Consider the following 17,940-nt stretch of genomic DNA (forward strand, 5'->3'; position numbering starts at 1 on the left):
CTAGAGGGACGGGGGGGTGGGGATAAGGGGAAGGTGAGAGGTTTAGAAAATAGTCGGTAACCACAAGATGGCCACGGCATTTTGAAAATTAATTTGGGGAACGTAATCAATAATGTAAAGATTTTGTAGGGTATCCGCTGGACATGTGTCCCATTTGGGAGACCACCTCAGGGGTGATGTAGATGCCTGATCTCTGCACAGTACACCTGAAGCTGAACAATACTGAAAGCCAACTATAATTTTATATAAAAATATATATATATATATGTATATGTATATATTTGTATGTATATGGTTACAGGAAGCGGAGTACAGCATTAGGAATAGAGACAGTGGAAATGTAATGGCTCTGTGTGATGTCAGAGGGGTAGTGGATGGGGGAGAGGGGTTCACACAGTGTGAGGGATATAAATGATAAACGTCTAAGTTTTGCTTTGTCTTGTGCACCTGAAACTAAAAAAAAAAAAAAAAAAAAAGTGGAATGTAACTAAAGCAATACTTAGAACTCTCAAAATTCATTGACCACCTTTTCAACTTAAGAAGTCAGAAATAACCAAATAAACTCCCCAAAAGTAAAAGTTAATAAAACAGTTGACATTAACAAAACAGTAAAACAAATATACAACCAAATTTCGTTCTTAAAACTAATAAAATAGACAAATCTCTAGTGGCTAACAAAAGAAAGCACAATGAAAATATTATCATGCAAAAATGCTCTGGGCAGCTATTAAAAAGAGACTATATAAACAATTCTATCCCAATAAATTAAAAAACAGAATAAATGGACAAGTTCCTAAAAAACAAAACCATAATATATCCAAATGGACCCAACCATTAAAGAAACTGAATATTTTAAAATCATCCATAAACAAAAGGCATAGTTTTGCAGTTAAGTGCCACCCAAAATCCAAATAATAGATTATTCTAATCCTATATACATCCAACCATTGCAAAATGAGGAAAGACTACCTAACTCAACTCTGGGAAACTAGTATAACACTGATACAAAAAGTAAACAAGGACAATGTGAAAAAGAAAAATCGCAGCTCGATTTCACTCATCATCACAGATACAAAATTCTTAAACAAAGCATTCATAGACCAAACCATTTATTTTTTTAAAAAGAGATGGGAGTATTCTAAACCAGCAACACAAGGATAACTTAATACTGGGAACAGATAAATATAATTCATCTTAAATTTATAGGATAAATACTATGTGTAATGGTTAATTTTATGCATCAACTTGACTGGGCCACAGGGTATCCAGATAATTTGGTCAAATTTTACTCTGGGTGTTTCTGGACGTGTTTAACACATAAGTGGATAGTCCGAGTAAAGCAGACTGACCTCCCCAATGTGGGTGAATCTTATCTAATTAGTTGAAGGTCCTGGATTAAGAGGAAATCCCTCCTGCCTGCCTTTGAGCTGGGACATCAATCCTGCCCCAAACCCTCCATCCTCCCAGCCTTTGGACTAAAACTGAAACATCAGCTCTCCTGGATCTCAGACACTTGGACTCAGACTGAAACTACCCTGTGTAAGCTCTCTTTGGTCTCTAGCTTGCCAACTGCAAATCTGGAGACTTTCCAGCCTCCATAACTTTGTAATAAAGTTATTATATGAGCCAATTCTTTATAATATCTCTCTCTCTCTCACGTGTGTGTGTGTGTGTGTGTGTGTGTGTGTGTGTGTAAAATCTTCTGTGGAAAACCCTGACTAATACACCACGGAACTTCTTGATAAGTGCAAAAGGGGAGTGCATTAAATTCAAAACCCACTCAAGGTTAAAAAAAGAAAAAAGAAAAAATTTTAAACTGATAAAGGTATCTATGAAAAACCTACTGCAAACTTCCTACTTGATGGTTAATGTTAGAAGTGTTCTTTTGAAAATCAAGAAGAATGTCTACACTTTTATTCAACATCGTACTACAGATCCTACATTGCACAGTTACAAAAATAAAAAATAAAAAATAAAAGCAAGACTAAAGAGGAAAAACCAAAACAATGTTGTTCCAAGATAATGATATCTATATACCAATCCCAAAGAATTTACAAAATAAACAAATTTCACATATGGATCTGACATAAAACCAGTATGTAAATATCAATTACATTTCTATATACACAACAGAAAATGTACTGAAATGAAAAATACTGTTACAATAGCATCAAAAAATATAAAATGCCTGGGGATACATAAATCTAACAAAAAATAAGCAATATCCAGAAAATTATGACATGCTATTAAAAGAATACCCGAAAGAAGTAAAGAGATAATCTTGCTCATGATTAAGACAGTATCATAAAGATGTTAATTCTCTCTAATTTGATGTACAGATTTAATTCCAAATTCCAATAAAAGAAATCCCAATAAGGTTTGTGTGTGTGTGTGTGGGGGGGGGGGGGGGGAGGACCAGGGATCTAAAAGCTGATTCTAAAGTTTTTTGAAAAAAAAGCTGAATCTCAAATAGCAAAACATTCCTAAAAAAGCTGAAAAAAGCGGTGAAATTTACCCTACCTGATATCAAGACTTCTTAGTGTAGAAAGGATGGACTAGTCAGTAAATGATTTAGGAACAACTTATTTCTCACATTGGGGAAATAATAGTTAGATTCCTATATTATACCATGAAAAACAAAACAGTATATTTTTAAAGACTTAGTGCCAAAGGCAAAATCCTAACACACTGAAAATACAGGGCAATATCTGAATAAGGAAGATTCCTTTACAAGTGTTAATATTCAGACAGATAAATTCAACTACATTAAAGTTGTTCTTCAAAAAACACCATGAACAAAGTAAAAAGGAAAATGCAAATAAAAACCACTATAGTACATACACATAGCTGAGTATTAGTACCCCACGCATACAAAACTCTTCAAATTAGTAAGAAAACATAAGCCACTCAAAGGGAAAAAGAGGCAAATGAACATTAAAAGATATCAATTTATAAAAGGATGATCAACTCATCATTTTTCAGAAAATTTATGCTAAAATCACAATAAGATGCTATTTTACATGCTGCAGGACATCCTCCTACACACTTTCTCAGCCTCACATTCTACCAGTTTCCCCCCAACTACTATAGTGTTCTTATTCCTTCAACCGCACAAAGCACCTTCTTCAATCTTCAAACAGAATAAAACACATCTATCTGAGTAACTCCATTTATCACTCTGTGTAGTTGAGGAGAAGAGTCTCTTTGTCTCATTCTTTACTGAACTACTATATACTCTGCATTAAAAAATAATATTCAATAAACATTTTTTGACTATCACAGTCACAATCACAAAATCAACAAAGATACTTAATGGAAGACAGTTTGTTAGAAGGTCTAAGTGTCATAGCTAAAAAGGAGAGTAGCAAAGGCCATAGCAAAACGCTATTAATTAAATGGGAGCGACAAAGACAGAAACCATGTGGTACTTTCAGAGGCAAAAAATGAAATAAACTGAAATATTAACATGCATGTTCCTAAAGGGAGAATAAAGAACATTTAAAATTTGACTCACAAGCTTTTCTTTCTCCAGTTTTTGCAGTAAACTCTCCATGTTACTTCCAATTCTTGGCTTTTCTACAACTTCATACAGGCTGCAATACATTCCATTCTTCAAAACTGACATGAGAAAAAATACACAGTAAATATTCACATTCAAGTCTGCTTCTTATTTTACTACAATTAAATTATTTTACCTTCATTTGGACCTAAGTATGCGTCCTTGTAAAACAGTGCTGGAGGGATTTTCTGTTTCAGATGATCAATACTCATAACTGTTTCAACATCTAACTTCTCAGGACTGAAAGAAAATTAAAAAAGCATATTTGCCTCACCTGTATTTTTAACTATAGCAATGTTATCTCTCTCCCCACCCCCACAAAAGTATCTTGCTAGAAAACAGAACAGCATATTTACTAACATCGTACTTTAAAGAGGATTTGATACGAAAAGTCCGGATATATATACAGGTAGAGACAGCCCGGCAATACTACCAACCTTCCAACTTTAAGGCAGAAACTAATTCTACATGCCAATATTACTAACCACAAAGGGCATAAGGTCATTTTATTAAAGACAATTCAAGTATATACTGTTTAATCTTCAAACATTTATGAAGGCTCATAATGTTTACTGTGGTGGTACCAAAAGATCATTTTACACCTTTATATTCCAACATGTTGCACAAGACTGAAAACAGTCTATAAATTTTAATTTAACTCACATCAACACTGTTTCCAACAAAGAACTGATAACTTTTAAGTCTGTCATTTTCAAACTGCTAAATGGAAAATATATCTAACTACGATAAAACTTTTAAAAATCACTTTAAAGATTTAAATTCACTAAGAAAAAGTTACATGCCATAAATATATACGACTTTTTAGACTATTCTCAAATCAAGATAGAAAAGCAGAGGGCTCATTTTACCAATTAAGTTTCCAAAGTTATCAAATCAATCGTCTAAAAAAAAAAACCAATATTTGTATTAAGCTCTTATGTACCAAAGTAAAACTTAAATATAAGAAGAAAAAAGCAAAATAAACTGAATAATGAGCAGCCATTTATTGCTACTTTCTTATAATGTAACATACTTACAGTCTGATAGGCAAAAAAGCACGATTGGCTGACCTCAGAGAAATATAGCACAAAAGCTTTCCTTTATTTAAAAGCTGTCCTTTCCACAAGGTGTAGTTAAATTTATCTAAAAAACAAACAAAACAAACAAACAAAAAAATTCTTGGCAGCTCAGAAGCAAACACATGTTTACTAGAAATAAGGGGGAAAACATCTGGAAACAGGTTTTGTGGAATAAAAAAACAAAATACTTGATGTTTGTATTTACGGGAGAGTTCATATACTAGGATTTTTGTTTAAAGTATCTTTTCCCCTACAAAATTATTCCAGCTGCATAGAATAACAAGTATATTTTCTAAATGTCTTCATATCAGAAAGCTGAGGAGCAAAGACAACACAGTTAATACCCTTTTATTTCCTCCAAAGCAGGCTATATTAAATCCAGTTAACTACATAAATATACACAATGTCTTACATCTTCTATTTAATCTCTTTTCATTGTGGAGAAATTTGACCTAAACCTCTGATGAATTTAATATTTTTAAAAAGCTGAGATGTGAAACTTGTTTTATTTTTTACCTTTATCAATCAAAAGTGCTTAAACTTTTTGATCTAGTCCTAGCAGAAGCAGCTTCTCAAAGGAGACTTTATGCTTGGACGACCAAATGTTGATGCTACATCAAAATGTGGCCTCACCCTCTTTTTCATACTTTGCAGACTCATTAATTATAAAAATAAAAGCATTTAACTTATTTTTTACTACGTGTACATACTCTTTCAACTTAGAAAATGAAAGGAAAGAAATATAAGAATCTTACCTGTGTTTCTATCTGCATTAAAGCTGTTAGATCTACAAATAAATTTTTAAAAAGAAAAACATTACTGATTGCTATCAACGTGAAAGTTAACATTCAGGACCTTGATAGAACTGCTATTTTTAATGGCATATTATACAATAGAATTAAATCATCCAAGTAGAAAGAACGTATTATTTATTACAAATATTTATTACAAATTTTTTATTCTTTATTTTGGAGAAAAGACTTCCTTGACTTGAATTATCTTATTTGTCCCAAACTAAGGGAGCTGTTTTTCCCAAAAAATATCCACCAGGAGAGAATAGAGTCCATTAAATTACTTTATTTTGGTGGTAAGAGTTGAAGAAATAGGTTCAATATATATTTAAATATATTCATTCATCATTCAATCAATACTTACTAAGCTCCTATTATTTACCAGGCACCATTCCCGGTAACAGGATTACAAGGGACGAACAAAGCCACTGACTTCATAGAGCTTATAATCTCATAAGGCAGATAGACAACAATCAAAAGTACCATATTTTGCTGTGTATAATGCGCTCCCGTGTATAATGCACACCCATATTTTGGCCCAAACTTTCAGAGAAAAAAATCTTTTAATTTAATTCAAATTTTTATTTGTTTACATTTAGGTACTTGTTTTTTTATTATAAAGGAATTTTGGCATTTACTTTTTAACATATTATGGCACAAGAAATTTTATGTAACAATTACAAAACACAGAACAGATGCAAGGTACAAGCAATTTTATGTACCGATAACAAATTTATAATATTTAACGCATAATAGAAGGCCAAGAACTCTTCATCATCGCAAGTTCATCGTAAGTTCAACAAAATCGATGACTGTATTCCAGAATATTATTTTGCATACGGATATCGTTATTGATTTCTAGAGTTACACTTTTAAGTCATAAGCATAAATAAAAGAATTAAAAACATTTATATAGATACGGAATTAGAACTACCCATGTATATATAATGCACATTCTTATTTTTCCCTCACAAATGTGGACAAAAAAGTGCACATTATACATAGCAAAATACGGTATCTAGTTTACCAGCTGATGATGGTTTTAAGTTCTATGGAATAAAGAGGAAAAAGAGACTAAGAGTATAGCTAGGGGTTAAAAATAAAAACCCGGGGGAGCCCGTTAGGTCAGTTGGTTGGAGCACAGTGCTCTTAACAACAACGCTGCCAGTTCGATCTCCACATCTCCACATGGGCCACTATGAGCTGTACCCTCCGCAACTAGATTGAAACAACTACTTGACTTGGAGCTGATAGGTCCTAAAAAAACACACTTAAAATAGTTTTTTTTAAAAAGCTAAAAAGAAAAAGAATATGATTTAAAAAAAAATCCATAGAAGGCCTCACTGATAAGGTTACATTTAAGGAGAGGTCTGAACGAAGTGGAGGTGTAAATTATATAGCTAACTGGGGAAAGAGGGAACAGCAAAAGTAGAGGCCCTGAGGCAGGAGCATTCATAGTGGGCATTCAAGGTACAGCAAGCATGTTCAATCAATGCTGTTTTAAATGACATGAAGGTCAAGAGATGGAATCAAAAAGAAGCAAAGGAAATTAATTAATGGATAGTCATTAATCCTGGGAGTATGACCTCATAATTATTAAATGCTGTATCTTTTGAAGATCACTTCTGAAAGGCACTACTATAGTACATGTATCATCGAGATCATAAATATAGAGCCACACAAAAAAAATGAAAAATACAACTGTCTGGCTACTATGTGAATCCGTACTTGTGGCTGTGGATGGTTTCACTGATAGAAAAAAAGTGCTGGCTCTCAAACAAAATGAAGACAAGACGATTTGACTGGAAAACTGATAAAGAGGTCAACCTCAAAAATATATAGTAGGTTTTATGAAATGTGGCTTTTTAAAACAGCACTTATTCTAAATTAATAGATGTCATACATGCTTTTGAACATGGACACTCAAAAGTTAAAATAAGTAGACATTTGACTATTTCACCTGCATACCTATAAGTTTACTTAACTTTGTCAAAACATTTTCTCGAATAACCACATGGGGAATAAAAAAGGGGAAATTGCTTTGGATTTGGTTACCTTATATTAGAGCTTATAGGAAATCATTACTGGTACTCAACTCTGACTGAAAATCAGAATCACCTGGAAGCTTTTAAAATCTACCAATCCCTAAGCTACTTAATAATAAATATTTAATTGGTTTAAGGTGGGGCTGGAGCATCTTTAGTAGAAGCTCCCCATTTCCAGGAGAGCTAATACACAAAATTTCACTTCTAACAACTGCATTTACTCAACTATGCAAACCTTGAATATCAAGGAAAAAAGGTTAATCAGTGAGATTTAAGTATATTTTAGTTTCTATTTCCCCAAAGTTTTATTTGTCCTTCACAGTAACCTTTTAAGTCACCATGACCATTTAAGTATATAATTACTTTCAATGGAAGAAAAACTGGGAAGAAAACAAAGTATTCCTCCTAAATAGGCAGTGCAGGATATCTACTGTAACAACATTCTGGATTATGGCCAAAATTCATAAATCTTACCTTGATAAAGGTGCAAACTTCAGAGGTTGTTTCTCATCTTTGTAAGTAAAAGACACAACTGCATATGGACACACGTGTCTTGGTCTTCGCCTTAGTTCATCAAAGCCATACTCATAAAAATAATACTAAAAATAAGAAAATGCAAAATTAACTTCTTTAAGAAGGCAAGTAGAGTGGAATCCTGCCTCATTTTTGAGAAATATAACATTTACATATGACTTTAACAGAAAATATATTTAAGTACTACTTGTTAATTTAAAATTATTTGTACTTTATATTCACTTCATAATATAAAATATTCTGCTTCTATATATATCAGATGCCAGAATAGGTATTTCAAAAGTTTACTTCTGAAGAGTTGACCACTGTGCAACAAATTTCCTCATAAAAATGCTACAAATGGAGCCTAAGCTCCCAGGTCAGCCCAGGAAAGCCAATTTGATATAAAAAGTAAAATACTAATGACAGAACTTCAACCAAACCTACCAAATTTTGTAAATCATGTCAAAAGAAAAACACATTCTTGGCTCTAACTGCAGACAAAGAAGCAAAAGGGCAGCGGAAAAGGTTACATAGGTGACAAAGATGGCTGACCCTCTTGCTACTACCCATCTGCCTTTTCCCTTCACCTATTTACAACATTCATTAGATTGGGGTTTTGACTTGCAGACTAGTGATTTTCGTTAAAGAGTGCCTTCATTTATAAACATTGTCCAAAGTCCATTCCCTTGGGAAACTACTGATTTTAATGTTGTTGCTCTAAAAATGCCTGGAAATTTTTTGGAAATATCAAGCCAGTTTACAAGTACTGCTAGAAAAGTCAATAATTACTTTATAGTTTTGTCTCGTATCTACCAATACTACTGTGCAGAAAGTAACCAAATGAGTTAGCCCAGGTGATTTTGGTGAATATAATTTTTGCTAAAAGCCTCCAAACAATAGGTCTTGTGAAAGATTCTTGGAAAAAAGCAAGAATAAATTTTATTTTATGTAAATAAAGTAAAAATTAAAGAAAGAAATAAAAAAAGGAAAACATTTCCAGGGAGGTTAGCACTACTTTTTACATACAATCCATTTGGATACATTGTTTTTATAAATTTGTTTAATAATAATATTACTTTATAATCAAGCATATAAAAACAAGACTAAAATACATCAAATAATATACTTTTAAGTATGTCTTTATTGTGTATCAATTACATCTGAATAAAGCTTAAAAATTAATTCTAAGTTTGCATCTTAGAAAAATGTTAATAAAAATAGAAAATATCTATCAAATCAATAGTACAAAATGACATGAATTAAGGTATTTCAAGGGGCTTAAACTCTACCTTGAAGAATGAGTAGTATTTTATTTGGCAGATCTTTCTAGGCCAGGAGAAGCCAAGCCTTCAAAATGAATTGAGATGTGTTGAGGGCAGAGATCTTACAAAACAAAAACCAAGCTGGAGGTCACAGTCTACAGGCCAGGTAAGCTAGGCTAAGGAATCTGACTAGTATCTTTAAGTCTGAGGAGCCACTCTGTGTTTCTGAGCTGTCTTGGAAATACTGAACAAATAGCAGTGAGAGACACTGGAGTCTGGCAGTACTACGTAAAAATCAGAGTCTAGACTGCTGTGGTGGCAGAAGGAAGTGAAAGTGAGACATTTTAAAGGATTTGGTGACAAATAGATAGCAGGTCATAACACTAAAATGGATACAGGTACCTACCTGAGTAAGCTCATAGGCTCTGTAAGCCAAAAGTGATGTAACTCTATTGGCATTCTTCGACACATGACATTCGTGCTTTGGTGTTGGGTCCAAAGCACTTTTACTAGATTCCAAATTTTTTACACCCATGGGGTCATATATACTCTTTATTCTACCCTAAAATAGAGAAAACATTTTAAGTCCACCCAAACCTAGTTATTGACTATATGAAATTAATATTATAGACTATTTCTTTGAAAATAGATCACCTATAACAAGTTGTTTTTCCCACTACTACCTCAGTGAAGTAACACCCAACAGTCTTTACCAATATTGAAGCAGAAAACAAAGTTAACCATGAAAAAAAATTGTTTGAATTTATTTAATAACAAGGAAATAAAAATTTTATTCACAACACTCTTCATTAGCTTAAATGACATTACCAACATATTACCCTCCATTCTTCATTCTTTATTTTTTGGGGGGAAGGAAAGCAAACTCTGAAGTACAGTAAACTTAGATCAAAAATGGCAAACCAATCTCAAAATTATCTTTATATATAATACCAAACACAAGTAGGCACTGTTTTCATTTAATCAAACTCCTAGAAATACGGCTGACTGAAACCTAAATCAAATGTGGTCTTTGATATATGAAACGTAAAAGTTGAAATTACCTTCATTATTTTAAAAATAACAACATCACCCATTGATCCAGCTTCCAAAGGATTAGCTTGTAATAGATCAGCATACCTAGAAAGATAGATACCTAGTAAAGAGGGAAAATTTTTAATTTGAATAAGGACACAAATACAAAAAAAATCCAAATATTTAACCTAATGGTAAGAGATAAACAATATAACACCTTTTTAAAAAATGTAATGATAGTAAAGATAGCTGATATTTAAGTAAAGCAAATATAAAACCAGAAAAAACATGAAACTAATCAAACTCTTCAAAATCACTAGGACTAGAAGAACAAAAAAAGATAATTTTTGATCAAATTGGAGCATGCAAAATCAGAAACAAAGGATAAAACTGGTTTTAAATTGCAGAAACTAAAATTAGTCTCCTTTTCTAGGAACATGACAACACACACATAATTATAAGGACTGCAGCAAAATCAGACAATATATTTTTAAATACCAATTTAATAGTAGGTAAACAACAAAAAAGATTACCCATGGAAGGACTGCCAAGAATTGTTATTTTGGACTGGCCCACCTGTAATCCTTTTTCACATATGCTTTGAACCTAAATAAATAAAACACTTCATCTTACAATCATAATACATTAAAAGTGTTTAAAGATAATTTGTAAACTTATTTTAAATAAAATCTAGACTTCTAAACTATGTATTTTCTACATTAAATTTTCTATATATGCTAGTTTATGACTAAATATTAATGTGAAATTGGCCTGCCCATCCAACATAACCATAGCTGAAATCCATTTTTGTTTATGTTAGATGTGACAAATACTCAGAATTCATGTCACTCATATATAAACATCCCCTTTCAGAGAGAATTAGAACTGGCAAAAATTTAAAGAAAAAGTAACTCCATCTAAAAAATCTTCATTTAAAGGAGAAAAAAATAGTTCCCTGTACATATAACAACAATATAGAAGATAATCTATTTTAACAAACGGAAAATTATGCATTATCAAACACATTCTAAGGGAAGAAAATAGGTTTTGGTCAGAGAGAAAATGAGCACATCTGAACAACAAATAAATAAAAAAAAAAAAGAAATATCTTTGCCCTACTAAATCATTTTTTCTACTTGTACATCATAAAAATGTTAGTTTATAATTATCACGTGTACTGTTGAGTAATTGAAAAATTAGTAACTTACAATGGGAACAACCTCAAGTTGTTTTTTATAAAGTGGGATCACTCACCTGATATCGATCAACCATCAGAAATGCATAGGATTCTGCAAGTTCTTTATCTAAACGGCCATCAAACTTCAGTTCTCTTCGCTTTTCTGTAAACTAAATGAAATTATATCTATAACAACTCGATAGCATGTGACTACATTTTTCAAGCTAAGAGTTTCAGGAATTTTATTTCTAAGAAATTCCAAATCTACCAAAGTAGAAATTAACTTTTCTCTCCCTGTAATTTCTACGCTTCTATTTTTCTCCTGTTATAATTGACTCTTTACTTTTAAAATATAGTCAAGTAAGCATGTAGTGTTTGTCAAATTTAACTAGATTTCTATTAAAATTTTACCCCAACACTCCCACATATTTTTAAATTCATGTTTTAGTTATCTTTGGATCTCTAATTTTACTTAATACCGTGCACTGCATAGAGTAGGTGTTTTAATAAATTTCTGTTGCATGCCCAACTTCTAGACTATAAACTCAATTAGGACAAGGAAAAATGTTTCATTTCTTTATAACTGTATTCTCAATGTCAAGTACATAACACATTTTCCAGACATATTTTCAAGATAAAAGAGTAACTTGGTCTACGTACATCTGAACTACAAGTCATCCTAAACTGCTGGCTTCCACAGATTTTTAAATTCATGTTTTAATTATCTTTGGATCTCTCATTTTACTTAACATGGTACACTGCATAGAGCAGGTGGTTTAATAAATTTCTGTTGAATGCCCAACTTCTAGACTATAAACTCAATTAGAACAAGGAAAAATGTTTCATTTCTTTATAATTGTATTTTCAATGTCAAGTACATAAGACATGTTCCACACATATTTTCAAGATAAAACAGAAACTTGGTCTACGTACATCTGAACTATAAGTCATCCTAAACTGCTGGCTTTCACTTTTAGATACAAGCTGATAGATATACATTCAAAATATGGAGCCCATACGAAATAGATTTATATGTAGTAATCAGGTCATTACTGATCTTCAATAATAATATAATTAGAGAATCTATAGACTAAATTTTCATATAAAATTAGTAAATAATCTCTATACCACGAAGCCACTTCGAATTACCAAGGTTTTAATTTTCTCTGGGAGCCAGTAACATTTATTCACTTTAGGTATCCTTTTAAAGTTAAATTCTTCTGGCACTCAGTTAACCAACTTAAAAAGTACAAAATGAATAGTATTTCATATATATTAGAAAGCAACATACATATCAAATATTTCTAAACATCTCATTTGTATTACCTCAGAATTACATATGTTGGCTTTTCCTAAATCAAAACTCAAAGAATATTCTAATATGTATATGAAACATAAATTCACTAACATGCTTAACTGTTCCCCTATGTTTGCACTTAATCACTGAGAATTTCAACTAGTAAGACAATTCAATTATCAGGCAATAACTAGTAAAAATAATTAAGCATATCCTAAAAAAGAAAAATACACAATTATCTTATAATTTAGATATATGATTAGATTCCATTTAATTAACATGCACTTGAAAGAGCAAAGCGCCTTAAGAATTTACAATTAAGTCATTATCAATAAGCTATGCCTATGCTTAAGATTCATTTTTAGTAAAAGTTATTTTATATATTCACACATTAACTTAACAGAGCAGATAAATGTATTATCAATGTTTTGGGGAAAAATATCATTTAAAACTTGTTTTCCCTTCTATAATTTGGCTTTCCTAAAAACTTTAGCATTTTTAAAGTAAAACGAATTCCATGCTATTGATTGATTCTATAGAATTTTACAATGATCACAATTTAAAACATACCTCCTTTTCCAAAAGCTCATTATGTACCAAGCAAGCACGTTTGTAGTTAAAATTTGTTACTGAGGTTGGTTCAAGGTAAGATGAATGGAGAATATTCAAAACATCTTCAAATTCACGAGATCCTGAAGTTAATGGCTGAAAAAGTGCTAAAATTAAAAAAAAAAAATTGTTTTAAGATTATTCCATCCTAAATGTAATTACTTGCATTTTTGTGGGCTTGTTAATGCAACTTTTAACTTAAGTTAAAAAAAGGATTCAAAGCTATCTTACTTTTGTGATATGCAAGAGAGATACTTATTGATTCACTGAAAAAAAAATTAAAACCAGTGGCCAAAACTGAGTAGTTCCTTCAACAATGAGTATCGGGCATTACATATGCAGACAATGGTATAATTTTGCAAAACCTTAGGAATGCTACATTCGGTGACCTAAATTGCTTGACTCATAAGAACTTGCCCATATACTTGTCTCAACTCCTATTTTATATTACACTGTAGTAGTCTAGGACCGTTTATTTCAGCAAACCAAATGCTTATACCCTAAGCAAAAGCACAAAAACATTTAAGACATTTAGATGTTTATTTAAAAAAATGTTTCTAATTGGTTTTTAGTACTAAAATTAGATATGCTGAATTGATTGACATCTTGTATTACCAATATAAAGTGGTAGGGCATTTATTATGAAAATTCAATTAAATGAAAAGATGTGGAGCTTTACAAACCTGGACTGAAAAATCCTATCTAGTATTTACTGGCTTTGTAGAAGACCCTGGGTAAACCAATTACTTAATCAAACATAAGCTCAGTTCTCTCTGTAGAACAGAGAACTTTAGCTATCCTAGTAACCACTGTTACATGCCACACATGAGAGACAACACATGGAAAAAGCTCTAAGCACAGTAGCTGGTGCATGCAAAGACAATATAGGCTTTTATTCCTCACTCCTCCAATTATTCCACAGCCCAATTTTTAAAACACTAAGTCAAAGATCATTCTTGGACCAGTACATTACTGGCCTAATCACCTCAAACTTCCAATTTATGCATGAAACAGTTTAATTTACTAATAAACTTCAAATATCAAGTCTACAAATTTTCCCAAAACCAAAGGAACCACTTATTTTTCACTGTAGGTAACTTACGTTATACTTTATTACCATCCTTTCGAGATACTATTTAGTCAATAAATGTCACAACCAAAATACTTTTGAAAACATGTTCTTTTATACACTCTTAAAGGTACTAGACAGAAGCTAAACAGCTGTTTTTACTGTATTTCCTATACATAGTGAGCTTCAAAGGATATGTCAAGTGATAAATCCATTCATCCACTCATTTACCAATACACACACACCCCCCACACACCCACAGGGTGCCAAAAAAATGTATACACATTTTAAGAAAGGAAAAAAACTGTATTGAAATTGTAATAATATACATGGACATGTCATGTTTGACTTTTGCAATTACAAGAGGTGCTCAAAGTGGTTACCATCAGTGTAATTTTAATACATTTTTTTCCTTTCTTAAAGTGTACATACATTTTTTTGGCAACCCTTCTACAAAAGTGTTTGTAAAAACGTAGTTTTCAATGACAGAACGTGTGCAGAACAAATGGTTACTACTGTGGGATACGCACTAAAAAAAAAAAAAATTTAAAAAACAGAATAACGCCAACTAGTTATAATGCAATAAAGACAATAGAAATAAGCATAAAAAATAAGCACTCAAAAACAAACAAACAAAAAACCTACTAAACACAAGTGTCCTACAATCAAATTTGCAGCAAATAAATATATTCAATAATCTATTGATTGTAAGCTCCATGAGAGCAGTAACTATATGTCCCTTGTTTATTACTCTACCATTATTCTATCTTTACCAGTTAGAACTGTGAGCACTGGCCCCAAGTTGACTGAACAATTGAATAACTGAGTAAAGAAAATGAGCATAAACTTTGTCAAGTTTTTTTTTTAATAAAATGTGATTTTTATGATTGTTGTCATTTTAAATTAGGTCTCACAAATTCAACAATTAAGTAATATATAAAAAAAGCTCAAAAAATAGAAATACATTTTCAATTCAAATGTTTTATAGGATGTGGTAAGAAAAATTTTTCTTTGTGACTGCCCCCAACTAAATTGGAAAATCTTGGCAAAAAAACAGCATGTGGAATAGTTTTCACAGGCTTTCACATCCAAATGGGCCAAGCATGATTTTAAAGTTGGGTTTTATGCAGGACTGATTTGTGTGTTTCTAAACTAACAAAGTGACTTCAGATATCTAAAATGTGCCAAAAAGAATTATCGTATGACTTCAAATTTCTAGGAAATTTTACAAGTCTACATAAATTATTTTCCTTAGTTAAGCTGCCCTGACACTATTTCTACCATCAACCTAATCTTAAGTGAAAAATTAAGAGTTAAATCATATAAATATATATAGCAATTAACATTCAAGTTAGTCTCAAAAGTACTTAACATTTCTGTTTCATCCAAAGTAATGTCCTAGAGTCAAGTCAAATGTACACAAGTAATTGTCAATGGGAAAAACAATTCTTGTGAATGAAAATACAGAAAAAGGTACAAAATTTTAGGTCTAACAATAAAACATGTTCTGGGTATTTTACATTTTAAATGCCTCAATTGGCTTTACTAGTTCGGCCAGTTATAATTTCTACTTTTTCTTCCCAATTATCATTTCTACAAAAATAAAATTATGTGGTAACAATTTTTAAGCATTCAAGTCAATGCATCAGTAATGGTAGTTTAGAAATTTAACAAGTTCATGTTCTGAAGGTACATTCCCTGGTGGTGTATTTTGCCCTTAATCCTTTCAACAATGGATATACCATGATAGACATATCCTGTCACTTCTTTTACAGAAACATATATACATCTTAATTATGGACCATTATTTGAGGCAATAATAATAAACCTGTGACTATCCAAATGGGGAACAGTACATTTTATGTATTCATCATTCATTTCACTTAAGGAAGTCAGTATCCAATATATTGTTCTCCAGACTGACAATTATTGAGTCTAATAATTAGTGTCATTACTACTTTTCAAATACTGTACGTACTAAGAGATTTACATGCATTATCTCATCAAATCATCAAAACCAACCTATGAAGTTCATTATGCCCATATCACAAATGAAACTGAAACAGCTAAAGTAAACTTGCTCAAGGTCACACAGTTAATAGGGCAGCTGGGATTCAAATTAAGGCTGCCTAGAGTTCCAAATCTTGTATCCTGAACTATAAAAGATGTGTGTGTGTGTGTGTGTGAGAGTTGAAACTTATCACTCCAAGAACTAGAAAAATATAGAGTTGTCCTCATTTTAGACCAGGCAATCATATAGAACAGTCAGACATAGGAAATGAGCTGTAAAACAAAAAGAATTCGATGTCTAGGATTATGCTCTTTTTACCCTTTTGTGTATCTCTCAAATCTCTTTCCTTAAATATTTCTCATTTTAATGCATTTAACAGGGCCAAAAGTGATAACACTCTTTTTGGTTTATAAAGGTTAATGGCAGTAACAATACTTCTTCAAAAGCGATAACACTCTTTTTGGTTTATAAATGTTAACGGCAGTAACAATACTTCTACACATTAAGAAATATATAATTTTGCTTATTTACAGGATTTCCATCAAATGCATGTCAGCAAAATGACTAATGAATTGATTTCTGATCATAATTCACAAGGTTTTCCTACCAACAAAACTGATTATAGTTTTATAGGATTCAAGAAATTTAGAGATTTGTAATTCAGATGAGGAAACTGATTGTATCAAAGAATCAGAACTAGACTCCAGGTCTCCTGACTCCCAGTCCATACTATCATTAAATACTTTTTATTACTGGTAGCATACAAAACATACTCAAGAATATTGTTTAAGCAATGGGAATAAACATAAAATTTAGGTCATCAAATAGTAGCTTTTTTCCTTAGTGAAAGGAACATTTTTCCTCAGTTACTTTTACCAATTTATTGTCAATGCATTTGTATTAAGATAATGTATATGTAAAAAAAATTATCATCTATACATATACACAAAAACAGGCTCAACTTTTAAAATAAGAGATGGACCACTATTATCAAAATATACAAATAAATAATATGAAATACACATTGCAATTTAAAGTAACTAATTCATGGGAGAAAAGGAAATAACAAAGAGGGTGGGGATTACATGTGGTGTGCAAGTCTCTCTGAATCCATCTCTCTAAAGTCTACTGGTATTATTAAAATACAATGAATATTCATTTGTTCCTTAACAATTATTATTTTAAAAACCCCTTTTCTTCAGTCCAATAAAATTGTACAGCCATACTACTTTAGGAATGGCGTTTCACCTCTAAATCAAAGTTGAACATACTGCAAAATTAGGAATGAACATGATGCTGGAAGAGATCTACAGAACCAAGTACAAATGTGACAGTGTTGACTTTTTTTGGATTAGGGAATAGGTCCAAGAAATTTTGCTTCCATTATTTAGAAACTACATGCACCTATCAGTATTTTACGTGGATAACTGGATTCTGTCTACACTTTTCTTTTCAGGTTTACTTCTATGTAGAAAAAACTAGGGTACTTAGAA

General features: G+C 31.6%; 1 protein-coding gene across 6 annotated transcripts in view; it reads right to left on the bottom strand.

Moving 5' to 3' along the window:
- Positions 1–17,940, bottom strand: part of TASOR (transcription activation suppressor) — a 46,736-nt gene that overhangs the window by 24,840 nt on the left and 3,956 nt on the right. For all 6 annotated transcript variants that reach the window (XM_019724209.2, XM_019724211.2, XM_019724210.2 and 3 more), the window contains exons 2-11: positions 13,329–13,474; positions 11,539–11,631; positions 10,818–10,890; positions 10,314–10,405; positions 9,659–9,814; positions 7,949–8,073; positions 5,394–5,425; positions 4,597–4,702; positions 3,696–3,799; positions 3,515–3,618 (exon numbers count right to left, since the gene is read on the bottom strand). In XM_019724209.2, coding sequence (XP_019579768.2) covers positions 3,515–3,618; positions 3,696–3,799; positions 4,597–4,702; positions 5,394–5,425; positions 7,949–8,073; positions 9,659–9,814; positions 10,314–10,405; positions 10,818–10,890; positions 11,539–11,631; positions 13,329–13,474 — 1,031 coding nt within the window. The remainder of the gene's footprint in view (positions 1–3,514; positions 3,619–3,695; positions 3,800–4,596; positions 4,703–5,393; positions 5,426–7,948; positions 8,074–9,658; positions 9,815–10,313; positions 10,406–10,817; positions 10,891–11,538; positions 11,632–13,328; positions 13,475–17,940) is intronic.

The sequence above is a fragment of the Rhinolophus sinicus genome, linkage group LG10 (assembly GCF_036562045.2).
Source record: "Rhinolophus sinicus isolate RSC01 linkage group LG10, ASM3656204v1, whole genome shotgun sequence".
Classification (NCBI taxonomy): Eukaryota; Metazoa; Chordata; class Mammalia; order Chiroptera; family Rhinolophidae; genus Rhinolophus; species Rhinolophus sinicus.